General features: G+C 44.0%; 1 protein-coding gene across 50 annotated transcripts in view; it reads right to left on the bottom strand.

Moving 5' to 3' along the window:
- Nucleotides 1-27,815, bottom strand: part of ATG7 (autophagy related 7) — a 282,407-nt gene that overhangs the window by 206,571 nt on the left and 48,021 nt on the right. For all 50 annotated transcript variants that reach the window (XR_015151824.1, XR_015151826.1, XR_015151821.1 and 47 more), the window contains 5 exons: nucleotides 21,458-21,546; nucleotides 19,733-19,854; nucleotides 15,037-15,127; nucleotides 14,133-14,277; nucleotides 1,379-1,537 (listed from right to left, as the gene is read on the bottom strand). Coding sequence is in view for 41 of the 50 variants with exons in the window: in XM_086368531.1 (XP_086224657.1) it covers nucleotides 1,379-1,537; nucleotides 14,133-14,277; nucleotides 15,037-15,127; nucleotides 19,733-19,854; nucleotides 21,458-21,546 (606 nt within the window). In the remaining 9 variants the exon portion in view is untranslated. The remainder of the gene's footprint in view (nucleotides 1-1,378; nucleotides 1,538-14,132; nucleotides 14,278-15,036; nucleotides 15,128-19,732; nucleotides 19,855-21,457; nucleotides 21,547-27,815) is intronic.

Genomic DNA, 27,815 nt, shown 5'->3' with positions numbered 1-27,815 from the left:
TTGGGGCCTGGTCCTGTGACCTGCTCTGGCGACGGCAATAGAGGACACTGCTGAGACTTTAAGAGACACAGGAAGTACTGGTAGCCTGACCAACTCCTTTACACTTCCACCTTCTATCATAAGGAGAGCAGGACCAGGTGACCACTGCTCCTGGAGCCTAGACTTCGACAGTATGACACACAGAATAGACTGGAACAGGACTCAAAGCCAGAGTCCGGTCCAGCCCAGCCACTGAGCCACGGCGAACCCGCAGCCCTGTGAACATGAAATCAGTGTTCGTGATCACAAGCCACTTGCACACTGGGAGTGTGTGATGTGTAATGTTGTCGCAGCAGAAACGTAACTAAGAGGCCTCCTCAACGGCGGGGTGTAACTTCTTCTTCTCTCTCTTGTCATCCAGCGCCTAGCTGGGTGCAGAGGGCTCAGTCAGTCCCACTGAATTAAACCCAAGAGATGACGTTCTTCTGGTGAAATGGACAAGATGGTCAAAGCCACTTTTAAAGCAGAGGCTGAGAATAAATGAATCTAATGCTCAGTGACTAAACAGGGAAACCTTAAGAAAGGCTGAGAATAAATGAATCTAATGCCCAGTGACTAAACAGGGAAACCTTAAGAAAGGCTGAGAATAAATGAATCTAATGCCCAGTGACTAAACAGGGAAACCTTAAGAAAGCAGGCTTCTTTTTTTTTTTTTTTCCTATTTTTAAGCCAGGGCCGAGAGCCTCCTGTGGCACTTGCAGTAGCAGCAGATGCTTTGGGGACACCTGAGCTAACCTCTGTCACACAAATTGACGAGGCGTGCAAGACGCAGAATGTCTTCTGCTGGATAACCTCAAAAACATGGCCAGATGTTGAACCAAATGAGCTGAACGACTTGCCTCTCACTGTTTTCAAAGTAAACAACGGACGTCAAGAACAAGCAGCAGCTAGAGTGAAAGGCTGAACGTTTCGCCAGACCCTCCTTGTGCAGACTATCTGATTTCATAAACCTATACTAACCATCAGGCGTCCTGGCCATGAGGGAGGTAATATCCTACAGCGGATCCAGTATCCAAAGTGGATAAACCCTTCGGAACAAGGCAGTATCTAAAACTATGTGGACCCCCAAATCCCTCAACTCAGGGCTTTGTAACTTATGAAACATTTTTGTCATACAGTCTCCATGGTGGTTTTACAGTAATATATGAGGGTTTTATTTTGTTCTTGTAATCCCCACTTCTGAGGTGAGGAAACACACAATGGGGCCCTGGCAGGAAGTGACCGATGTCTGAGTCTGTTCCCTCCATCCCGTAGGGCCTCCTTCCCACATGATTAACACTTAAACACTGACAGGCCAGGCAAAAAGCCCTGACGTTCTCAGCACCCAGCACCAACGTACCACTCCGGGGAATATCTTCTGCAGCCGGTCTGCTGCTGCCAGGGCCTTGGGCTTCCCACCCGCCAGGCAATCTTCAAATTCATACAGAGGCTGCCTCACAGGGTTGGAGTAGGAGATCTTGGCATTGTCCACGAACGTGATGTGTCTGACACCCCAACCCTGCACAGAAAACAGGAGATCGTGGTGGGTTTCTGATGAACATTTCACAGGGTGTCTCTCTGGAAATCTCTAAAAGGGGTTTGGCTTTGGGGCAGCTTGGGAACCTCAAAATACAGGAAACGCTGGAAATTGAATTGTGCAGAGTCCATTTTTGACAGATAGAATGTCAACTTCTTTAAAAGACGAAATAATTATACACCCGGTGCCTTGCTTCCTACAGCAATGAGACTAAGACATATGTCACTGCTGGTCTGACTAATACTTCACTATTTTTGACAGTGGCACCAGAGGAAGCTTAGGAAGGTGAGTCCCTGCTGCTGTCTTCAGAGGACTGGCAAGGGCCACCCAGTGACCTCGCTCTCCCTGAATGAGTCCGTGGGCATACGTAACAGCGCGTCCTAAAATTCACTCAAAGCCTGAAATAGCTCCATGTATTAATAAAAGTGACTTGTAAGTTATTTCCAATTGTATAACATGACAGAAGATTTTGTACTATTTCTCAATGAGGCAAAGCCCTTATGAATATTCTGGAATGTAGGGGACAGCTCTACATTCTCAGAAATAGCTTTCATGACTTCATCCATTTCAATTACATCTTAGAACTGAACAATTTTAAAGTTAGATAGGCTCCCTAAAATCTTTAGCTCCATTACTTTATTTTACAGATACAGAAACCGAAGCCCAGAAAAGATACGTGACTCACCGTGGGTCATAAATCTGGTTAATGGTGAGGAGGAAATGAGATGCCCCGGGTGGAGGAAAGAAGATGCCTCCTTTCTGGGGGGTGAGATGGGATGCATCTATTTCAGCAAATCACAAAGAGTGGCCTAAGAGAAGCCCTGCTAGGACTGACTGCAGAGTCTGACTAAGAGTCTAATCTCTGCCTTATTTCAATATCCTTCCATCAGTTCAGTTAGTTCAGTTGCTCAGTCGTGTCTGACTCTGCGACCCCATGGATTGCAGCACACCAGGCTTCCCTGTCCCTCATCAATTCTTGGAGCTTGCTCAAACTTATTTCCATAGAGTCGGTGATGCCATCCAACCATCTTATCCTCTGTCGTCCCCTTCTCCTCTTGCCTTCAGTCTTTCCCAGCATCAGGGTCTTTTCCAGTGAGTCGGCTCTTCACATCAGGTGGCCAAAATATTGGAGTTTCAGTTTCAGCATCAGTCCTTCCAATGAATATTCAGGACTGATTTCCTTTAGGATTGACTCGTTTGATCTCCTTGCTGTCCAAGGGACTCTCAAGAGTCTCCTCCAACACCACAGTTCAAAAGCATCAATTCTTTGGTGTTCAGCTTCCATTATGGTCCAGCTCTCACATCCATACATTACTAATGGAAAAACCACAGCTTTGACTAGACGGACCTTTGTTGGCAAAGTAACGTCTCTGTTTTTTAATATGCTGTCTAGGTTGGTCATAACTTTTCTTCCAAGGAGAAAGTGTCTTCTAATTTCATGACTAAAGTCACCATCTGCAGTGATTCTGGAGCCCCCCAAAATAAAGTCTCTCACTAATTCCATTGTTTCCCCATCTATTTGCCATGAAGTGATGGGATTGGATGTCATGATCTTCGTTTTTGGAATGTTGTATTTTAAGCCAACTTTTTCACTCTCCTCTTTCACTTTCATCAAGAGGTTCTTTAGTTCTTCTTCCGTCTCTGCCATAAGGGTGGTGTCATCTGCATATGTGAGGCTATTGATATTTCTCCCAGCAATCTTGATTCCAGCTTGTGCTTCATCTAGCCTGGCATTTCGCATGATGTACTCTGCAACTTATTTATAAGTTAAATAAGCAGGGTGACAATATAGAGCCTTGATGTACTCCTTTCCCAATTTGGAACCAATCTGTTGTTCCCTCCATCAGGGACACTGAAATTCAGTTAGTCTGACAAGTGCAGAGGCAAAGTCAACACAATCCATGATTCGGGGCTGAGGATGACAGGCCAGAATCCATCCTTTAGAAAGCATAGTTTAGATTGGCTGTGTGTTTTGAAGCCCACGGGTAACTCTGGTCTACTCACCCTGTTTCATAAGTGACTTTCACCAGCTGAGCAAACCACCATGTAGGGGGAACAAAGGTATGGAAAATCCAAAAGTCATTTGTGCTTGGCTAGAGAAGGCGATGGCACCCCACTCCAGTACTCTTGCCGGGAAAATCCCATGGACAGAGGAGCCTGGTAGGCTGCAGTCCATGGGGTCTCGAAGAGTCGGACACGACTGAGCGACTTCACTTTCACTTTTCACTTTCATGCATTGGAGAAGGAAATGGCAACCCACTCCAGTGTTCTTGCCTGGAGAATCCCAGGGACAGCAGAGCCTGGTGGGCTGCCGTCTATGGGGTCGCACAGAGTTGGACACGACTGAAGCGACTTAGCAGCAGCAGCAGCAGGGTATGTTTATTTTGGGAGTATTTTTGCATTCCTTAAAGCAATGCTGAGTGGAGAGCAGGGAAGGCAGTCTGGAAACTGCTAGACGGTAGAGGAAAGTACATACATGATAAGCATGCTGCATGTGAGCCACAGGCACACGTACTCACACACTTGACTTTCGGTTTCTTGGAATGCCATACAGTTTAATGGGCTTCCCTAGCAGACCAGCTGGCAAAGAATCCACCTGCAGTGCAGGAGACCTGGTTCAATTCCTGGGTCGGGAAGACCACCTGGAGCATGGACAGGTTACCCACTCCAGTATTCTTGGGCTTCCCTGGTGGCTCAGACAGTAAAGAATCTGCCTGCAATGCAGGAAACCTGGGTGCGATCCCTAAGTTGGGAAGATCCCCTGGAGGAGGGATGGCAACCTGCGGGGAGCGAGCTCCGCCCGTGGCAAAGGTCATGAGGAAGGAGGCTTGGGATACACAAAGGCGGGATCAAGCCTCAGGAGTCTCCCTGGAAATTCTTGAGCATCTACCCCCAAAACCAGAGTCTGCCTACTTTCTGCTTTGTGCTCTCACCTACACCTCTGACTTTACGGGGGGCTGTCCCCCACTACCTCTCTCTGAAAAAAGAGTCAGCTTACAGTCCAGTTAATAATTCCTCGGTGTGACAGTGTTTAACCTACAAACTCCTTTGGAAGTCCTCTAGCCTGCCTGAATAGGTTTTTCCGGCCACATGTGATTGTTCAGAGCCTCCCAACTGTGAGAAGCAGGAGATGTTCTAAACTGTCTAAACACAGATTCTTTTGAGTAGTTAAAAGATTGATTAGAAATTGTATTGGTGAAGGGTTTTTCATTTATTGGGCCAATGTTTGCTGCTAAGTCTCCATACTCCTTACCTACTGTGTCCTTGGCAGTGTATTGATTGATATAATGGGTGTATAGAAATGTAAGTAGTAGCCTCAATGTTTGTAACCTTGGACCCTTGAGTTAATTCTTTTCTTGATTGAGCCCACCTCACCTTTGCCCTATAGGAATGCAGCTTTGTCCAATGCTTTTTTGGAGGCTGGGGCCTGACTTTGGAATAATCACCTTTAGAGAAAGACAAGTTTCTTAAAATGTTAACAGGCCTCCTGGCCAGAAGATGATGTAATTCACCTGAACTTTTGCATATGATAAGTTTGAAAGCCTGGCTTCCATTAGGACCAGGAGCTGCTGTCCTTGCATGACTCCACCCCTTCCCCCATTATCCTCTATGCACAACTTAAGGTATAAAAACTACTTTGGAAAATAAAGTGCGGGCCTTGTTCACCGAAACTTGGTCTCCCCATGTCGTTCTTTCTCTTACCTTCTGGCTGAATTATTCAGCCTCTTTTCTTCACTGAATTTTCCTACTGAGCTATCCTTATTTCAGCCTCTTTTCTCCACTGAATTTCCTCACTGAGCTATCCTCATTCTATTACTCTTTATATCTTTGATAAATATTTAAACAAATAGGTCGCCGACGCCTCCCCGCTTCGAATACCCTGGATCAGCCGGGGCTGGTCCCCGGCAGCAACCCATTCCAGTGTTCTTGCCTGGAGAATCCCCATGGACAGAGGAGCCTGGCGGGCTACAGTCCATGGGGTCACAAAGAGTTGGACTGAGAGACTAAGCACATACAGAATAAGAAGCGAAGTGAACATCACTCAGTCGTGTCCGACTCTGCGACCCCACGCACTATACCATCCGTGGAATTCACCAGGCCAGAATATTGAAGTGGGTGGCCTTTCCCGTCTCCCGGGGATTTTCCAACCCAGGGATTGAACCCAGGTGGATTCTTTACCAGCTGAGCCACAAGGCTCAAGACTACTGGAGAGGGTAGCCTATCCCTTCTCCAACAGGCTAAGCACATACAGTGTAATGGCTAATTGGCAAACATTAAAGAAAATTACAACACTCAATGCTAGTGAGGATGGGGTTTCAGTGATTGAGAATGTTAATACTGGTATTTTATTTCATTGAGAGTTCATTGACTGAGAATGTAAACTGGTATCACTCTTCTGGAAAGCAATCTGGCAATATGATTCTAGGATTTTTTACATGCTCATATCAATCATATCAACCTACTTCCAGCAATCTATCTTAGGAAATAATCCAAAATACTGACAAAAATGCAATCACCAAGATGTTCTCTGTAAAATAATTTATAGTTGTAAAAGATCGAAAGCAATGTTAATGTCTAAAAATAGGGGAATGTCTCAGTAAATCATGTTTCATCATATAAGAAGGCATATTCTATAGCCAACTTCTTGTTGCCAACATCCAATGGATCATAAAAAAGCAAGAAGAGTTCCAGAAAAACATCTACTTCTGCTTTATTGACTACGCCAAAGCCTTTCACTGTGTGGATCACAACAAACTACGGAAAATTCTTAAAAGAGATGGGAATACCAGACCACCTGACCTGCCTCCTGAGAAATCCGTATGCAGGTCAAGAAGCAACAGTTAGAACTGGACATGGAACAACGAACTGGTTCCAAATTGGGAAAGGAGTACGTCAAGACTGTATATTATCACTCTGCTTATTTAACTTATATGCAGAGTACATCATGTGAAATGCCAGGCTGGATAAAGCACATGCTGGAATCAAGATTGCCAGGAGAAATATCAATAACCTCAGATATGCAGATGACACCACCCTTATGGTAGAAAGTGAAGAAGAACTAAAAAGCCTCTTGATGAAAGTGAAAGAGGAGAGTGAAAAAGTTGGCTTAAAGCTCAACATTCAGAAAACTAAGATCATGGCATCCAGTCCTATCACTCCATGGCAAATAGATGGGGAAACAATGGAAACAGTGACAGACTTTATTTTGGGGGGCTCCAAAATCGCTGCAGATGGTGACTGCAGCCATGAAATTAAAAGATGCTTGCTCCTTGGAAGAAAAGCTACGACCAACCTAGACAGCATATTAAAAAGCAGAGACATTACTTTGCTGACAAAGGTCTGTCTAGTCAAAGCTATGGGTTTTCTAGTAGTTATGTATGAATGCGAGAGTTGGACCATAAAGAAAGCTGAACACTGAAGAATTGATGCTTTTAAACTGTGGTGTTGGAGAAGACTCTTGAGAGTCCCTTGGACTGCAAGGAGATCCAACCAGCCTATATCCTAAAGGAAATCAGTCCTGAATATTCATTGGAAGGACTTATGCTGAAGCTGAAACTCCAATACTTTGGCCACCTGATACGAAGAGCTGACTCACTGGAAAAGACCCTGATGCTGGGAAAGATTGAAGGCAAGAGGAGAAGGGGATGACAGAGGATGAGATGTTTGGGTGGCATCACTGACTCAATGGACATGAGTTTGAACAAGCTCTCGGAGTTGGTGATGGACAGAGAGGCCTGGCGTGCTGTGGTCCATGGGGTTGCAAAGAGTTGGACACGACTGAGCAACTGAACTGAACTGATTCTACAGCCATTAAAAAAGCTTTTTAGGTATCCTTTTTAATGACATTAGAAAGTATTTTAACTGATGAAAACAAGGGACATTTTTACATATCAAATAAACAATTTAAATATATGTTAAACCAACATTGAAAGGCAGGTGATAAAGTAGTAGAAAAACAGGTCTTTTTCTGCATCATAACTCTTTCACTGTAGAAATTTTCTATAATGGATCTAGATCTATACTGACTTCATAATTTAAAAAGTGCTGGGAGAACCTATGTACCTAATTCTGAAAGTTAGGGAAAGAATGAAATAAATTCCCATAAAAAGATGAATAAATGAATAAAAAGTAGATAGTAATGAATCTGGAAACAAACCAAAACAAAAATTACAGAAAAAAGAGATCAAGGATTTAGTTTTCTAGAAAGAGAAGCCTATCTGGCAAGTCTGAATAAGAGGAAAAAAAGAGAAAAAAGAAATATTCAACATTAGGAATATGGTTCAGGTGGTAAAGAATCTGCTGCAATACAGGAGACCTGGGCTCGATCCCTGGTTTGGGAAGATCTCCCAGAGCAGGGAATGGCAACCCACCCCAGTATTCTTGCCTGAGACTCCCATGGACAGAGGAGCCTGTCTGGCTACAGTCCATGGGGTGGCAAAGAGGTGGACACGACTGAGCGACCAACACTACTACTACTACAGAGAAGACAGGAACTTCCCTGGGGGTCAGGACTTAAGACTCTGAGCTTCCACTACAGGGGTCCCACTCAATCCCTGGTCAGGGAACTAATATCCCACACGCCCTGCAACACTGCCAAAGACAAATAAATAGATACTAAATAAAGATGGGAAAGATGGCAAGAGAATACTATATTTATTTTATATCAATTAATTTTCAAATTTAGATGAAATGGATGATTTTCTAGGAAAACAACATGACTAAACTGACTCAAAAGAGGTATAAAATCTAAAAGGTCAATGACTGTAGAAACATCTCTAAAACTTCCACAGATCCCCCGCTCTCATTGCTAACAAAATTCCAAAGGCACCAGGCTGAGCTGCATTTATAACTGAATTTTACCAAACCATCAAGGAACTGATACTTCATACTCTAAACCTGTCCTGCCACATAGAAAAAGGCAGAAAGTTTTATTTTATAAAAGTAGTGTAATTCAGCTATCAATGACACCAGAAAGGAAAAGAAAAACATTATTATAAACCAGTCTGACTTATTAACACATATGGAAAACTTATAGTAAAACATTACCAGTTGACCTCCATTGTATATTAGAAGAATAACAAGCTACGAACAAATAAGAGTTTTTCCCAGGAATGCTCAGCATGAGAATACTTAAATTGTCTTGATAGATGCATTTGATGATAAAGCTCAACAATCATTTCTGATATAAACTCGCAGCAAACTAGAAAGAAAAATCTGCCTCCTTAACTTATAGAAGAACATTAGCAGAAACCAACATCACGTATAAAAACTAAAGGAAAAAACAAGAAGCTTCTCATTGAAATCAGTAACCAAACGAGGGTGCTAACTCTCGCCACTGTTCCTCACCATTTTTATGGAGTCCTAGTCAATCCAATAAGACAAGGAAAAGAAACCGATACAGATGTTGGTGAGGAACACTTATCAACCTAGAAAATTCAAAAGAATCAAACAAAAATCTATCATAGCCAAGAAAGTTTAGAAAGATGACTAGATAGAAGATAAACATTCAAAACTCAGTATCTTTCTTATATATTCATCCCAGTAAGAGTCAATTGGAAAATTTAGTGGGAGGAACATATCTTTAAAAGAAAAAGAAGTTAAATACGTGAAAACTAATTAAAGGAGGCATGTGGGAAACCTATATAAATAAAATGCTACAAAGATCTAAATAATTTAAGAGATATACAATGCTTCTGGAACTAAGGATCAATATTGTAAAGATGTTAATCTCTTCCAATTTATCTATAAATTCATTGTAATTTGAGTGAAAGCTATGAGTAATAATGCAGGAATGAACAAATAGAATAATGGAATAAAAACAGACTCCAAAAAGAGACTCAGGTATAAAGGAATTTAGAATTTAATAAAGGTGGAAAATGAGATTTGTATCAGTGAATGAATGACATTAAAATAAATGACTATTTAAAAATGTTACATTGTTAAATTCCATAAAACAAAAAATAAATTCCACATTAATAAAGATCTAAACATAAAAACAGGAGTTAAACCATAAAGGAAAAGATTAACGTATTCAATAACATTAATTTATTAATTTAAAATTAATAAATTAAAAAAAACCTTTACGTGGCTAAAGATAAATAAATGGAGAAAAATATTTGCATTACATTACAGAAAAACGGTTAATATCCATAAAAAAGGAAAAGGGTTAGGCAGAAGATGAGATGGTTAGATAGCATCACTGACTCAATGGATGCGAATATACGCAAACTCCAGGAGACAGCAGAGGACAAAAGGAGCCTGGCCTGCTGCAGCCACGGGCCCCCAAAAGTCCGAAGTGACTCAGCAACTGACAATCCATAAAAAAAGGTACCCCCAGTCAAGATACAAAAAACAGCCTAAAGGACACGAATAGAACAAATAAAATTCACAAATGAAATCAAGTTAAAGACTAACCCTCACTAATTAAAGAAATGCAAACCAAAAAGCTGTTTTATATTCTCTCTAACATAGCAGTTCTACTTCTAGAGTTTTTTCCTAAGGAAATAATTCCATGGACATGTAAAGGTATAAGAATGTTCATTTCAACAGCATCTCCAAAAGAGAAATATGCTGAAATTGTTTACATGAACTGAAGCAAGTCATAACAGTGGGCTTCCCTGTTGGCTTAGATGGTGAAGAATCCACCTGCAATGCGGGAGACCTGGGTTTGATCCCTGGGTCAGGAAGATCCCCTGGAGGAGGGCATGGCAACCCACTCCAGGATTCTTGCCTGGAGAATTCCCATGGACAGAGGAGCCAGGTGGGCTACAGCCCATGGGGTCACAAAGAGTCAGACATGACTAGGTGACGAAGCATAGCACAGCATATAACAAATTTCTATATGTACATAAAATGGAATAGAGAACCACAATTATTGCTCTATTGAGTTAAAAATAGAAACTTGCTATAAACAGGTTGCAATGATCCAAGTTTTGCAAATATAAATAATTAAATAAGAGCAAAGATGACCAGTGCATCTCTGTATTTGCACACACCTATGAAAATTACTTCATTACTTCATTCTTCAGAAAGAATGAAGGGATGGAGCCAAAGCAAAAAGAATACCCAGCTGTGGATGTGACTGGTGATAGAAGCAAGGTCCGATGCTGTAAAGAGCAATACTGCATAGGAGCCTGGAATGTCAGGTCCATGAATCAAGGCAAATTGGAAGTAGTCAAACAAGAGATGGCAAGAGTCAATGTTGACATTCTAGGAATCAGCGAAATGGAATGGGTGAATTTAACTCAGATGACCATTATATCTACTACTGCGGGCAGGAATCCCTCAGAAGAAATGGAGTAGCCACCCTGGTCAACAAAAGAGTCTGAAATGCAGTACTTGGATGCAATCTCAAAAACGACAGAATGATCTCTGTTCGTTTCCAAGGCAAACCATTCAATATCACAGTAATCCAAGTCTATGCCCCAACCAGTAACACTGAAGAAGCTGAAGTTGAACGGTTCTATGAAGACTACAAGACCTTTTAGAACTAACACCCAAAAAAGATGTCCTTTTCATTATAGGGGACTGGAATGCAAAAGTAGGAAGTCAAGAAACACCTGGAGTAACAGGCAAATTTGGCCTTGGAATACGGAATGAAGCAGGACAAAGACTAATAGAGTTTTGCCAAGAAAATGCACTGGTCATAGCAAACACCCTCTTCCAACAACACAAGAGAAGATTCTACACATGGACATCATCAGATGGTCAACACTGAAATCAGATTGATTATATTCTTTGCAGCCAAAGATGGAGAAGCTCTATACAGTCAGCAAAAACAAGACCGGGAGCTGACTGTGGCTCAGATCATGAACTCCTTATTGCCAAATTCAGACTTAAATTGAAGAAAGTAGGGAAAACCACTAGACCATTCAAGTATGACCTAAATCAAATCCCTTATGATTATACAGTGGAAGTGAGAAATAGATTTAAGGGCCTAGAACTGATAGATAGAGTGCCTGATGAACTATGGAATGAGGTTCTTGACATTGTACAGGAGACAGGGATCAAGATCATCTCCATGGAAAAGAAATGCAAAAAAGCAAAATGGCTGTCTGGGGAGGCCTTACAAATAGCTGTGAAAAGAAGAGAAGAGAAAAGCAAAGGAGAAAAGGAAAGATATAAGCATCTGAATGCAGAGATCCAAAGAATAGCAAGGAGAGATAAGAAAGCCTTCTTCAGCGATCAATGCAAAGAAATAGAGGAAAACAACAGAATGGGAAAGACTAGAGATCTCTTCAAGAAAATCAGAGATACCAAAGGAACATTTCATGCAAAGATGGGCTCAATAAAGGACAGAAATGGTATGGACCTAACAGAAGCAGAAGATATTAAGAAGAGGTGGCAAGAATACACAGAAGAACTGTACAAAAAAGATCTTCACTATCCAGATAATCATGATGGTGTGATCACTCACCTAGAGCCAGACATCGTGGAATGTGAAGTCAAGTGGGCCTTAGAAAGCATCACTACGAACAAAGCTAGTGGAAGCGATAGAATTCCAGTTGAGCTATTCCAAATCCTGAAAGATGATGCTGTGAAAGTGCTGCACTCAATATGCCAGCAAATTTGAAAACTCAGCAGTGGCCACAGGACTGGAAAAGGTCAGTTTTCATTCCAATCCCAAAGAAAGGTAATGCCAAAGAATGCTCAAACTACCACACAATTGCACTCATCTCACACGCTAGTAAAGTAATGCTCAAAAGTCTCCAAGCCAGGCTTCAGCAATATGTGAACCGTGAACTTCCAGATGTTCAAGCTGGATTTAGAAAAGGCAGAGGAACCAGAGATCAAATTGCCAACATCCGCTGGATCATGGAAAAAGCAAGAGAGTTCCAGAAAAACATCTATTTCTGCTTTATTGACTATGCCAAAGCCTTTGACTGTGTGGATCACAATAAACCGTGGGAAATTCTGAAAGAGATGGGAATACCAGACCACCTGATCTGCCTCTTGAGAAATTTGTATGCAGGTCAGGAAGCAACAGTTAGAACTGGACATGGAACAACAGACTGGTTCCAAATAGGAAAAGGAGTACGTCAAGGCTGTATATTGTCACCCTGCTTATTTAACTTATATGCAGAGTATATCATGAGAAACGGTGGACTGGAAGAAACACAAGCTGGAATCAAGATTGCCGGGAGAAATATCAATAACCTCAGATACGCAGATGACACCACCCTTATGGCAGAAAGTGCAGAGGAACTCAAAAGCCTCTTGATGAAAGTGAAAGTGGAGAGTGAAAATGTTGGCTTAAAGCTCAACATTCAGAAAACGAAGATCATGGCATCCGGTCCCATCACTTCATGGGAAATAGATGGGGAAACAATGGAAACAGTGTCAGACTTTATTTTTGGGGGCTCCAAAATCAGTACAGATGGTGACTGTAGCCATGAAATTAAAAGACGCTTACTCCTTGGAAGGATAGTTATGACCAACCTAGATAGCATATTCAAAAGCAGAGACATTACTTTGCCAACAAAGGTCCGTCTAGTCAAGGCTATGGTTTTTCCTGTGGTCATGTATGGATGTGAGAGTTGGAGTGTGAAGAAGGCTGAGCGCCGAAGAATTGATGCTTTTGAACTGTGGTGTTGGAGAAGACTCTTGAGAGTCCCTTGGACTGCAAGGAGATCCAACCAGTCCATTCTGAAGGAGATCAGCCCTGGGATTTCTTTGGAAGGAATGATGCTAAAGCTGAAACTCCAGTACTTTGGCTACCTCATGCGAAGAGTTGACTCACTGGAAAAGACTCTGATGCTGGGAGGGATTGGGGGCAGGAGGAGAAGGGGACGACAGAGGATGAGATGGCTGGATGGCATCACTGACTCGATGGACGTGAGTCTCAGTGAACTCCGGGAGTTGGTGATGGACAGGGAGGCCTGGCCTGCTGCGATTCATGGGGTCGCAAAGAGTCGGACACGACTGAGCGACTGATCTGATCTGATGAAAATTACAGGGAAAGATGCTCCATAGCACTTGACAAAGTCTGCTTGATTCTGGGAAGTGACTTGGGATGAGAGTGGAGGCAGATTTCTTGCTTCCACCTTATAACAAAACCATGTGTTCCTTTTATACTGAAAGACATACTGAGAGAAGAAAGGAGGGAGGGCGGGAGACAGAAGGAGAAAGAAGGCACTCAAGTGCAGTTGGCGGTCCCCTGGTATGCACAGGGGGTGGGGTCTGGGAGCCCCTGGAACCAGCCAGAGATTCTTTTTTTTTGTTTTTGAGCCAATGAACTCCCGCTTGAAGATCAAAGCGGGCTGGAAAACAAATTTACTTAAAATGTAAACTTCAGTCAAAACTGAACGACAACCTGAGAGGGAAAAAAGAAAAAGAGGAAAAAGGAAGGAGGAATGCAACAAAAAGACCAAAAAAAAAAAAAATAGAGAGATGTATGCTTGGCTGTTGGGGTTGTTTAGTTGGTTAATTCTCGGTTTGGTTGCTTTTTTTTTTCCTTAAAAAACAAAAATGCCCTCCTACTTTTGGATGCGAAACCCACAAGTCTGGAGGGTAGACTGTATAGTGAAAGAAGAGAAGCGACAGCTTGAGAGGCGCCATTCGACCCCTGCAAACTCACCATCAACGTCCGGGCTACGTTACAACCCAAGGTGCCGGCTCCAAGCAGCAGACACTTGGCAGACACAACCTTGTCTAAGTCCAGAGTAGGGACCAATCTCCAACACATCAGCTTGAGGTTGAGATCGACCGATGACTCAGCTAACCTAGAAAGGGAGAGAATCATTTATTTATGTAGCCAGTCACCCACTTATGCCCCCAATCTTGTCCTTTTTTAGAAAGAAAGTAGCTTGTATGAGAAGATAAGAAACAAGTAACAGAGGGAATCAGGATCAAAGGAAAAGCAACACGAGGCTGGAGGGTAGGCGAGGACAGCGGTTACTACAGAGTGGTGCGTGCCGCCATAATCCTCGGCAACTGTACCGTGACAGGCCCCCATTTGATCCTGAGCTCCCAGGGGCCCAGATGAAATGGAAAGCCTGACTGGTTACGGGGGTTATTACGTCCAGGACTAGAACAACACCAGCCGCTTAAGAGGAAACCTCTTCCTAACACTGGATACAGAGAAATTTCTGTCCCCTCAGTAGAGGGAGTACTTACATCATCCCTTCAGTACAAAACTGGTTTCTGTGAAGTATTTCTTACCATGGCCTTCCCTGTAGGCTAATGGGACACAAGTCAAGGGAGACGAATAAAGGACAAAAAGGTGGAGGAGGTGCACAGGTCTGAGAGGGCGGGCTTGAAGCGAGAGCGACATTTAGGATGTCCAGAAAAACAGACGCTGTGTGCCCTTCAGATATCCATTACTGATATTCATTCTCACAGCCAAACTTAAATCAGGAGGTGGCCAAGAGCGAATGAACACACTGATATCTGCCTTCCCCCAGCCCCACCTGAGCCGGGCAAAGCGCTTGGCCTGACAGAACCAGGCGTGAGCCCTGGCGGGAACGGCTTCCAAGCTGTACCTTTTAGGGTCCATACACTCGCTGAGGTTCACCATCCTCGGTCCCATGCCTCCCTTCTGGTTCTTTTCCCATCCGACCGCCTTGGGACAATCTGGAGACAAATAAAACAGCGATTTCAGTGAAGGAGAGAAGAATAAAGAATGAATCCAAGGAGCAAGATGGCTCACGCCTCGATAAGCTTGGAGTCCACGTCTTTTTCAAGGAGGTGTGCAGGCCTGAATTTGCACCCACCTGCCTTGGCTGCCTCCTCATGTCCCTGGGCCACGAGGAGTCTTGTTTAGAGACCCCCAGACCCAAGCACAGTCTTCCTGCACAGGTGCTTCTGAAAGAGCCCTGGACTCTGCCCTGAGTTGCCTCAACTTCTGCTGCTACTGGAGGCTGCTCAGAAAAACAAAAGGAAAGACGACCACACCTGGAGCGGGTCTCGGCCTGTGGAGGGGTCTTCATCTGAGGAAGCCCCGCCAGCGTGGCTGCAGCACACCTTCCCCCCCAGGTCAGCGTGCCCCTTGCGCTCCTCATCTTCACGCCACCCTCACGCCCTGCCTCCCTGTCCACCTCGGCGTGCCTGCCTGTCTACAGATCTCAGTCCAGGGACTGCTCCTCTGCCAAGCTGTCCTCTCCATTAAGACTCCTCTTCCCTGGCTTCTCCCTTCTCTGCCAATCTCTTTTAACCTCTGCTATGGGGGCCTCTGCAATTCCAATTCTAGCTGTTGTCACAACGCCTCCCCCACGCAAAGCCCTGAGCGGATGAAGGTCCTGTGGCAGTGGGCCTGGGAAGTGCTTCGTCCCCACCTGTGTCTCCACCTGCCCTGCCCCCGCCTGGAGTCCCTCCCAGGTAGTGGAGATGAAGCTCGGAGAGGCCTGCAGGAAAGGAGCCACGCCATCTGACTTGGCTTTGAGCTTCCCAGTCTTAGCTGGCTCTCCGTAACTCCCTCACCCCGTAACACCGATTAAAACCCCACGGGACACATTCAGGGAACTGCTGCTCTATTCCACTGCTGCAAAATCCTCTCCAAAAAAAAAAAAAAAATCTCGAGTGCTCTGCGGAATACCTCAATGGAATCCTGGTTTCCTTGGTGGAAACCTGGTCTTGTAACTCCTGCACCAGGGGGCCACCCACGCTTATATGCCCCGCACCTGGGGACCTCAGTCACTTTCCCTTCCTCACTGAATTCCCCAAATTCAGAAGACAGTCTCAGCTCCTTCACAGGGGATTCATTCAGCCACCTACCCTTCCAGTACCACCTCCAGTATCTGCTTTAACTGACAGTCTCTGAAGAAACAGGAGCTCCTTGCTCTAAGGTTCAGAGGTATTTTAGGACACAATTGGCAGGAATTTTACATTTGTCACTAATTGTACACTGGCTTTCTTTGGAAATTCTCCTATTTTTATATTTCTATCAACACCCTATTTTCCTTTCCTTGGACCTATTAGCTTTTAACCTTTGTTTCCTAAAATAATATTGTTCAATATAACTATGGGGCCAAGGGGGGTTGATTTCCTTTACACAATTTTTAATTTCTGGGCTAGGATGACCAGTGGGAAACCAAGTAGCTTCAAAAGCTACCTGGCTGCAGGCATCTTTCACAGCAGGAAGCCAGAAAACAAATGCCCCTTCCTATTCTAGTTCAGGTGCTACGGGCTGGTCCTTTTTTACATCACAAAAAAATTAAAGCTGAAACAATAGATTTTAGATCTTAAAGAGAAGAAGAACTCCAGAATTACTTTTCTGGGGAAAAAAAAAAGTTCAAACTTGTTACTGATTCACATTTTGTTTGATTTCCTTATTGTTCTTACATTAAATTAAAAAATGCTTCTTTAATACATGGCACAGAAATTTGACAGGAACTTTAGAAACACAGTCTAGTATTATGATTAATAACTCCCATCTAAATTTGCTCCTATTACAGGTAAGAAAGCATAAAACAAAAACAAAATGTCATCGCAAATTAAAACCTCTCTGTACTCAAAATGTTACAGCCATTTTAATGAAATCAGATGTACTTTAAACTTATTGATGATTTTTAAAAAAATACTATGTGCTGTGCTCAGTCGCGTCTGACTCTTTGCAATCCCATAGACTGTAGCCTGCCAGGCTCTTCTGTCCATAGGATTCTTGAGGCAAGAATACTGGAGTGAGTTGCCATGCCCTCCTCCAGGGAATCTTCCCCACCCAGGGATCAAACCCAGGTCTCCTGCATTGCAGGTGGATTCTTTACTATCTGAGCCACCACGAAAGCCCGCTGCTTCCATCTAATCTACATCCATAAGACATACCCCAAACTGATGAGAAAAAAAAAATTTTTTAGGGGAAAATAAGGCTCTGTTCTCCCCTAGCTGGACAAAGAGGAGAGTTGGACAAAGTTGCACATCAAGGACAGGAACTGAAAGGAGGGGCCTCCCACTCTGCCCCTCCCTCAGCCAGCTGCAGGAATACTCTGGGTCAGCAAAGGAGAGGGAGCCTGGCTGCACCAGGAGAGCAGAAGAAGCTACAGGATGTTCAAAACCATTTCTTGTGAGACTGTCACTGCAACTATGGGATGTCTCAGAAATTTTAAAAGATACTACCATACTAATAGCTTCAGTTCACATTACAATACACAGTTTTATTTATTATGAAGTTTTATTTACAGCTAAGACAGAGAACATCAATCTGCATCAGGAACATTTGCCTTTCTTAAACTAAATCATCTACACTTGATATCAAGTATCAAGTATTGTGCTAGAAAACCGCTTTCTCAAGTGAAGTGCGTGGCGTATCCTGGGTTTGCCAGCTTCACCAAGCATCCGTGATATCGCGGGGATCAGAGAGTAATTCAGTGACTTTATCTTAAAAATGGAGAGAAAAGTGCCTCTCCCCAAAGGTGGTAGGCAGGAGAGGGTGCTAAACCAAATGCAAACATCCAAAGACAACGCACCAGAAACGACCCTGATGCTGGGAAGGAGGAGAAGGGGGCGACAGAGGATGAGATGGCTGGATGGCAACACCGACTAGACAGACATCAGTCTGAGCAAGCTCTGGGTGTTGGTGAAGGACAGGGAAGCGTGGCATGCTTCAGCCATGGGGTCGCAGAGAGTCAGGCATGACTGAGTGGCTAAACAGCAACAAGACAAGACAACGGACAGACAAAAGATATCTTAAGGCTCCAAACTCGCAAGTGAACAGCTTCCTCTTTTGCCTGACCAAGCAGAGATCTTAAAACTCCTCATCCCCAAAACACACACTCACAGCAAGGCACATGATTCATGGACTGAAGAAAGCAAGGTGCCTTGGGACAGTGCAGATGCTGCAATACAGGAGCAAAGTAAACCATGTCAGTATATAAAAGTACTTTGAAGAGCTTGCTGTACAAAGAAGCTGAAGGGGTCACCTTGGAAAGAGTTCTGGACTTTGGGTAAGATGGGAAATTACCAATTAGCATTTATGAAGGAATTACAGTATGCCCTCACAGCGACCACAGCAGTCAGATCCCTCATAAGGGGTGTTCCACGAGATGGCTTCACTTCCTTTACTTCTACTCAAATTGGAGTCTGTTATTCTGTCTTTGTGATGTGTACCTCAAGACAAACATAGACATAAAAGCAAGACCATCTATACATAAACACACTTCCCCCTCCCCTCCCCCTCCCCCTCCCCCTCCCCCTCCCTTATATATATATAAAACGTATCTGTGAGCCTGCATTTCCTAACTTATGAGGTGGGGATAAGATGAAGAACATTAAATGTGGAAGGAGAAATGGCACTTTTGCTGACTAGTTTATTGGGAATAAGATCACACACAATATTTTGTAACAAATAAAAATGTTAGTGCATTAATACTTCATTCTTCCTGTAAGAAGGGCAAGGAATAAAGATTCTTTTGTTAACCAAAAACAAAAAATTAAGGAAAAAAAAATCCTCAGGGCTGAAAAAACTGCCTTGAGGGAATTTCCTGGGGAGAATCTCTGCCCTCCGTGCCAGGGACACATCCGCAGTGACACAGAGGCAGGAGCTGCAGCTCACCTCCACTGCCACTGTACAGGGAGGAAAGAACAGCAAGGCGGATCGGTTTCTGGGCTCCAGAATCACTGCCGACCGTGACTGCAGCCATGAAATTAAAAGACGCTTGCTCCCTGGAAGGAAAGTTATGACCAACCTAGACAGAATATCAAAGAGCAGAGACATTACTTTGCCAACAAAGGTCTGTCTAGTCAAGGCTATGGTTTTTCCAGTAGTCATGTATGGATGTGAGAGTTGGACAATAAAGAAAGCTGAGCGCCAAAGAACTGATGCTGAACTGTGGTGTTGGAGAAGACTCTTGACAGTCCCTTGGACTGCAAGGAGATCCAATCAGTCCATTCTAAAGGAGATCAGTCCTGAATATTCATTGGAAGGACTGATGCTGAAGCTGAAGCTCCAATACTTTGGCCACCTGATATGAAGAGCCGACTCATTTGAAAAGACCCTGATGCTGGGAAAGATTGAAGGCAGGAAGAAAATGGGATGACAGAGGATGAGATGGTTGGATGGCATCACTGACTCAAAGGACATGAGTTTGAGCAAGCTCTGTGAGTTGGTGACAGACAGGGAAGCCTGGTGTGCTGCAGTCCATGGGGTCACAAAGAGGTGGATACAACTGAGCGACTGAACTGAACTGAATTGATTGGGTTTCTGTTAAACGGTAATTATGTGCATTCTCCAAGGTGGCAAATTACCTGGGCTGAACGCCATCTCTGGAAGCTTCACTTCGAAGACGATGCTGTGGGTGACGTCTCTCACCCCCTGCAGGGTGCGGTCCCGGAAGCAGACCACTTCCACGGACTGGAAACTGCCACTCCTGGTGTCAGCCCCGGATGTTTATGTTTCAGTTTTTTCAAGGAAGGAAGAGAGAGAGCTCACGTAAGAGCTTTGGCAAACCCAGCTGGAGGATTCCAGTCACTGTAAGTACACCCCCAACACCCTTGGCGGAAACAGCTTTCATCTCAGAGATTCTGAGCACATCCACATAGGCTTCCTTTGTCCAAGTGTCTAAAGGCTGGGTGTGGAACGGGCTCTGATTTCTTTTTAGGTGAGTTTTACAGAATGATTTCATATTGCACAGAAATAATTCTGACAAAAGACAAGCATGAGTTCCTCCGGTCCCCCTTCTCCCACAGGAGCTTACAGAGCGGGCCGTGGTGAGGAAGCCCACGGCTACACAGACTCACCACCAGGATAAGCACGTGCAACCCTATCCTTCTGGGGAAGGTCTATGATCTAGCTATCTTCAGTGGACATTGTTATCTAAGTAAAGCACACACAAACGTAAATACCCAAATCCTAAATACACAGGAGCCTGTCTCATGCTTCCTCCCAGTCCTTAAACAGCCCCTTCAACAGTAACTCCTACTCTAAGTCCTACTCTAACTTCTAAGTAGGGACTTAAGTTTTAACTTAGAAGGTCCAGCCTTCTTCACTCAACACTATGCTTTTTATTTTTATTTATTTATTTATTTATTTTTTAACACTATGCTTTTTAAACTCATCCGTGTTGATAAGTGTACCAGTAATTCACTCAGGCTGACTACAACACTGCATTCCATGGCAGTGAATACACCCCACCATATTATCCATTTCATTGTTCAAGGAGACCTGGGTTATTCCCAGTGTTTGGTTATAAAGAACAACACTGCGATCGGCATTCCTGTATAGGTGTCTTGCTTGCATCTGAGGGTGCATTTCTGTGCTTTTGTACCTGAGAGGGAAACTGCTGAGCTATAGATATTTCTAACTTTGGGAGATACTTCCAAACAGGTACCCAGTGATGTCTGAGGGTTCCAATTCACCCACATCGTTGACAGCACTTGGTATTGTCATCTTTCTAAACTCAGTCTGGTAGGCATCTCATTATCTGGTGAGTGTGTGGTAGTATCTTTCATAACAGCATCTTACTGTCTTTATTAATGGGTACTGTCTTGTTATATTTTATTTCCTGGATGACTGACGATGTTGGGCATCTTTTCAAATGTGCACTACCCTCCATTTTATTCAGTTTAGGGTCGGGAAAAAGGGAGGATGGTAGCAATAAGAAAATCCTTCCTGAACACAACGCAGCTGAAGTGGGGGCTAGAGAAGTTCAGATTGGGGTTCCCCGAGCTGTGGGTCCTGCTCTACTCTACGCTGTCTTCAGCGCGATACAGTCGGAATCTGAAGGTCCATAACAGACCTGCTTAGAGGCTCACCACCAATGGAAACTGGATCATGACAATTTACACTGATTTGTTATCTGGTTTCTACACCAGCAATGACAAAAAAATCCATTTGGGAAAACAGAAATATAGACAGAGTCAGATACAAGGTCAAAAACATACAGTCAAAGACTGACAGAGACAGATAGGCAGATGGACACACACACACACACACACACACACACACACACACACACACACACACGTAAATACCATCTGTGGGCTGCTAGGACCAAAAGGTTCCTCAAAGGCCATCCGGGGTACTGTGCTAAGTTACAGGGATCGTACACGCCAATAGTTATCTGTGAACAAAAAAGACTTCGAGTGAGGCAGGGACCGTGTCAGATTCACAGCACAAGCACTGCTAATCCCTCCCCTCTCCTGTTTATTTGGTTGTGCAAAAGCATCAACTATTAGACACTTGGTGAAGGGCTGGAGGAAAGAGAAGAAAGCAGAAGACAGAATGTCCTTGTGGCCCGGGCTGTCCAATTCGTCCCTTCACCCTCTGTGAGGAATTAGATTCATTTAGAAGGAAGACTCGGAGAAGGCAATGGCACCCTACTCCAGTACTCTTGCCTTGAAAATCCCATGGACCAAGGAGCCTGGTGGGCTGCCGTCTATGGGGTCACACAGAGTCGGACATGACTGAAGTGACTTTGCAGCAGTAGCAGAAGGAAGACTGAAAGGAAGACAGGGAGGGAGGGCAGCCAACTGTCAGGGCTCACAAAGAGAAGATCCTGTCTCAAAGAGAGATGGTCTGTGAAAATTGCTAATTTTCACGTAATGAGAAAAGTCAAAGAAGGGTCACTACCGCTGTACGTAAGCGCAGAGTCAGACCAAACTAAAAAGCCCGCTGCTGTCGATGCTGCTCACCTGCTTTTCCTCCCACTCCTCCTGCTTGCAGCTCCCCGGCCCTGATCTCCACATCTGGAAAGCTCTGCTTTTAATGACGACTGCCCCAGTGGAGGCCGTCACCCTGCTTCTCTGCTTCCTGATCCCTCTGTACATCGCACAGGACAGCTTTCACTTTTTCTGTCTCCTTCCTCTCAAAAGACAATGAGGTCTTAATTTCTAAGTACTGTTCTCCAGTACAGTAGGAATCATACAGTACAGTAAAAGGAATCAGGGCTCTTTGGACACATGAGTAATCCTAGGGCTAGAGCAGGGAAAAAAAAAGGGCTTCCCTGATAGCTCAGTGGTACAGAAGCTGCCTGCAATGCAGGGGACAAAGGAGAAGCAAGTTCAGTCCTTGCATGGGAAAGGGATGGAGGAGGAAATGGCAACCCACGCCAGTGTTCTTGCCTGGGAAATCCCATGGACAGAGGAGCCTGGCGGGCTACAGTCCATGGGGTTACAAAGAGTTAGACACGATTGAGTGACTGAGCACACACAGCAGGGAAAACAGAAGACGAGCCTGGAGCACACTGTACACCAGACAGTTAGAAAGTGCTGAATGAACAGAAGGCCAGGGGCATGGCAAGGGGCACCAGAGACACCTGCAAAGAGCTCTCAGTGGCCAAGGCTGGCACAAGGCGAGCAAGGAAATAAAGAACGTAGTACTAGATCATAACCCAAACCAAAATAAATACCTATGAGTCCATAATGACATACACGATGAGACGAATATTTGAAGGTGAAGGAACAAGTCTTCCTTACAGAAGATTTCCAAGCAATATATGTAGATACAGACCCTCCAGGGACAGACCTTAATCCCTCTCCACCTTGAGTGTGGGCTCAACTTAGTGACTCATTCCCAAAGAAAAAATAGTAGGGATAATTTTGAATATTAGAAAAACAAGGGAATTCCAGAAAAACATCTATTTCTGCTTCATTGACTATGCCAAAGCCTTTGACTTTGTGGATCACAACAAACTGGAAAATTCTTAAAGAGCTAGGAATACCAGACCACCTTACTTGTCTCCTGAGAAATCTGTATGCAGGTCAAAAGGCAACAGTTAGAACTGGGCATGGAACAACAGACTGGTTCCAAACTGGGGAAGGAGTACGTCAAGGCTGCATACTGTCACCCTGCTTATTTAATTTATGAGCAGAGTACATCACAAGAAGGAACCAGCGGAACGAATCACAAGCTGTAATCAAGATTGCCAGGAGAAATATCAACAACCTCAGATATGCATATGATACCACTCTAATGGCAGAAAGTGAAGAGGAACTAAAAAGAGCCTTTTGATGAAGGTGAAAGAGGAGAGTGAAAAAGCTGGGTTAAAACTCAACATTCAAAAACAAGATCATGGCATCTGGCCCCATCACTTCATGGCAAATAGATGGGGAAACAATGGAAACAGTGGCAGATTTTATTTTCTTGGGCTCCAAAATCACTGCAGATGGTGACTGCAGCCATGAAATTAAAAGACGCTTGCTCCTTGGAAGAAAAGCTATGACAAACCTAGACAGTATATTACAAAGCTGAGACATCACTTTGCCAACAAAGATCCGTATAGCCAAAGCTATGGTTTTCCCAGTAGTCATGTATGGTTGTAAGAGTTGGACCATAAAGAAGGCTGAGCACTGAAGAATTGATGCTTTCGAACTGTGGCGCTAGAGAAGATTCTTGACAGACCCCTGGACAACAAGGAGATCAAACGAGTCAATCCTAAAGAAAATCAACCCTGAATATTCATTGGAAAGACTGATGCTGAAGATTCAATACTTTGGCCACTTGATGCAAAGAGCCAAATCATTGGAAAAGACCCTGATCCTGGGAAAGACTGAGGGCGGGAGGAGAAGGGGACAACAGAGGATGAGATGGCTAGATGGCATCACTGACTCGATGGACATGGCTTTGGGTGGACTCCGGGAGTTGGTGATGGACAGGGACGCCTGGCGTGCTGCAGTTCATGGGGTTGCAGAGTCGGACACGACGGAGCGACTAAACTGAACTGAATCATAAGTAAACAACAGACAAGCCCAAACTAAGAGGCATTTGACCAAAATAACTGAACTCTTCAAAATTGTCAAGGTCACTAAAAACAACAGAAGTCTGAGGAACTGTTAGAGACCAGAGGAGAAGGAGACATGACATGACAACAGAATGCAGTCTCCCGGATGGGATCCCTGCATGCAGGAGGGTGCTAATGGAAAAACTGGTGACATGTGAACAAACTCCAGAGTGGAGTTAATGGTTATGTATTAATGTTGGTTTCTCACTTCTGACAAATGTACTGCAATACTGTAAGGTGACAACACTAGAGAAAACTAAAACGGGTGAGGGTAGCCTCTGCACCATACTTCCGCTTTTCTATAAATCTAAAATTATTCTAAGATAAAGGCCATTAGGAAAAAAGAAGAGAGGGAGCATCTGCAGAGCAGGGAGTAGCTTCAAGGTCTCCATGATGAGTTCACAGATACACAGCATATACCGAATGAAGGCAGGTGAATGCTGAAAAGATGGAAAGAAGAAAGGGAGCAGGAAGAGGGAGAAGGGGTGGTGAAAGGGTGGGTTAAAGGAGGAGGGAAGGAAGGTGGCTGGCAGAAAACCATGAACTTATTAGCACCAGTTCAGTTCAGTTCAGTAGCTCAGTCGTGTCCGACTCTTTGCGACCCCATGAATCGCAGCACGCCAGGCCTCCCTGTTCCTCATTATCTCCTGGAGTTCACTCAGACTCACGTCCATTGAGTCAGTGATGCCATCTAGCCATCTCATCTTCTGTCGTCCCCTTCTCCTCCTGCCCCCAATCTCTCCCAGCATCAGAGTCTTTTCCAATGAGTCAACTCTTTGCATGAGGGGGCCAAAGTACTGGAGTTTCAGCTTTAGTATCAGTCCTTCCAATGAACACCCAGGACTGATCTCCTTTAGGATGGACTGGTTGGATCTCCTTGCAATCCAAGGGACTCTCAAGAGTATTCTCCAACACCACAGTTCAAAAGCATCAATTCTTCAGTGCTCAGCTTTCTTCACAATCCAACTCTCACATCCATACCTGACCACAGGAAAAACCATAGCGTTGACTAGATGGACCTTTGTTGGCAAAGTAATGTCTCTGCTTTTGAATATGCTATCTAGGTTGGTCATAACTTTCCTTCCAAGGAGTAAGCGTCTTTTAATTTCATGACTTCAATCACCATCTGCAGTGATTTTGGAGCCCAGAAAAATAAAGTCTGTCACTGTTTCCACTGTTTCCCCATCTATTTCCCATGAAGTGATGGGACCAGATGCCATGATCTTAGTTTTCTGAATGTTGAGTTTTAAGCCAACTTTTTCACTCTCCTCTTTCACTTTCATCAAGAGGCTTTTGAGTTCCTCTTCACTTTCTGCCATAAGGGTGGTGTCATCTGTATATCTCAGAGAAGGCAATGGCACCCCACTCCAGTACTCTTGCCTGGAAAATCCCATGGATGGAGGAGCCTGGTGGGCTGCAGTCCATGGGGTCTTGAAGAGTCAGACATGACTGAGCAACTTCACTTTCACTTTTCACTTTCATGCACTGGAGAAGGAAACGGCAACCCACTCCAGTGTTCTTGCCTGGAGAATCCCAGGGACGGGGGAGCCTGGAGGGCTGCCATCTATGGGGTCGCACAGAATTGGACACAACTGAAGCGACTTAGCAGCAGCAGCAGCAGCAGCATCTGTATATCTGAGGTTATTGATATTTCTCCCGGCAATCTTGATTCCAGCTTGTTCTTCCTCCAGCCCAGCGTTTCTCATGACGTACTCTGCATATAAGTTAAATAAGCAGGGTGACAATATATAGCCTTGATGTACTCCTTTTCCTATTTGGAACCAGTCTGTTGTTCCATGTCTAGTTCTAACTGTTGCTTCCTGACCTGCATATAGGTTTCTCAAGAGACAGCATCAACTGTATTCAATTTTCCACCCCTAGTACCAGGCTAGAGAATGTATGGAGGTGAGAGATGGATCATAAAGAAGGCTGAACGCCAAAGAATTGATGCTTTTGGACTGAGGTGTTGGAGAAGACTATTAAAAGTCCCTTGGACTGCAAGCAGATCAAACCAGTCAATCCTAAATATTCATTACAAGGACTGATGCTGAAGCTCCAATACTTTGGCCATTGGAAAAGAGCCTGATGCTGGGAAAGACTGAAGGCGGGAGGAGAAGGGGACGACAGAGGATGAGATGGTTGGATGGCATCACCAACTCAATGGACATGACTTTGAGCAAGCTCCAGAAGATGATGATGGACAGGGAAGCCTGGTGTGCTGCAGTCCATGAGATCAAAAAAGAGTTGGGCATGACTTAGGAAATGAACAACAACAAGTACCTGACTAGTTCCTCCTTGATGCCACCACTCTTTCCTTTCTCAACATCCTAGGCTCTCCACTTAGTGATGTTTTAACCCTGGGATTTTCCTGGGTGAGATGGTGAGGGCATGGTCTGAGAGACTGTTTCCTGTGAAAAGCATGAGCAGTCCAAGAAGGAGGCCCCCAACTCACGCGCTCTCTGATTGGAGACACTACCTTCCTGGAGTTTTCCTGGTCCGGCTGGCCATCACCACCATGGGGGGGCAACTCTTTATTCTGTTCCCCCATATAGACTGTGATAGACGGCATCTGTCAGGCTGACTACATTTAATAAGTCATCCTTGCTTCAACTTCACACTTTAAAAAATTTACCAAAGGCATTAATCACTCTTTCATCCAGCAAGAAAGTGGGGAGAAGGGAGAAGATGGCATTCAATGGCTGTAACATTTGAAACACCTTAGAGAAGAGAATGGCCTGATGGTGGGGGAAAAAAAAAGTACAGGCTACAGCCCAGTGGGTATGGTTCTAATCCTGCCGTTAATTGATTCTAAGACCTTGGGGAAGGTCTTCCCTCGCCTGTAAAATGAAATAGTAAAATCATTTCATCTCAAAGGAGTCCTTCTGGCTCCAGAATTTTAGAGCTTTATAGGCCATTACAGAGAAAAAAAAAAAAAGAAAACATATAGGTTACAAAAATACATAGACTATATTAAGGTTCATTTTTACTTGGTGTCTAAAGGCTCTTCAATTTTTATTTGGGAAGAACCCAGACATATCAATCCAGAATACGCCATTCATACAGAGATGCGGCATTTCAATTTTCAAATACAACTCCATAAACCTGGGCTGTTATCAAAGGTTCTGAGTTACTCTCACCTGATCTTCAGCAATTCCCGATACCTCTGTGCCTAAGTTTCTCATCTACAGGGTCACTCTCACCTGCACTTGGCACAGAGACTGAGAACAAGAGAAGCACGCAACCAGCGAGAACCATAACAACAAAAATCCCACTGCAGTAAATCCATCGACCTCTTCGTTCAGTTCAGTCTACCACCGATAGTCATCTACCTTCAGCTTCAAAGTTATCATTTCTTAGCTGGCGGAGAAAAAGGAGGGTAAGTTCTAGTTTACCAAATATTCTCTGGGTCCAGGTTTCATCATCTGAAACTGTAGAGCTGAGACTAAATGATATTTAAATTATATAAATTAGAATGTGACATCAGACAGTACAAATGGATGCTTAATTTCAAAAAATGAGCATATTTCTGACACTAAATACAAAGGCAACCAGGCAGGAAGGTAGTAAGAAAAAAAAAAATCCTTTTAGATAGGACCAGGAATAAGTTTCTT

The sequence above is a fragment of the Bos grunniens genome, chromosome 22, assembly GCF_055505025.1.
Source record: "Bos grunniens cultivar Pamir isolate PY7600 chromosome 22, Bosgru_T2T1.0, whole genome shotgun sequence".
Classification (NCBI taxonomy): Eukaryota; Metazoa; Chordata; class Mammalia; order Artiodactyla; family Bovidae; genus Bos; species Bos grunniens.
This window is presented reverse-complemented; position numbering and strand designations above follow the sequence as displayed.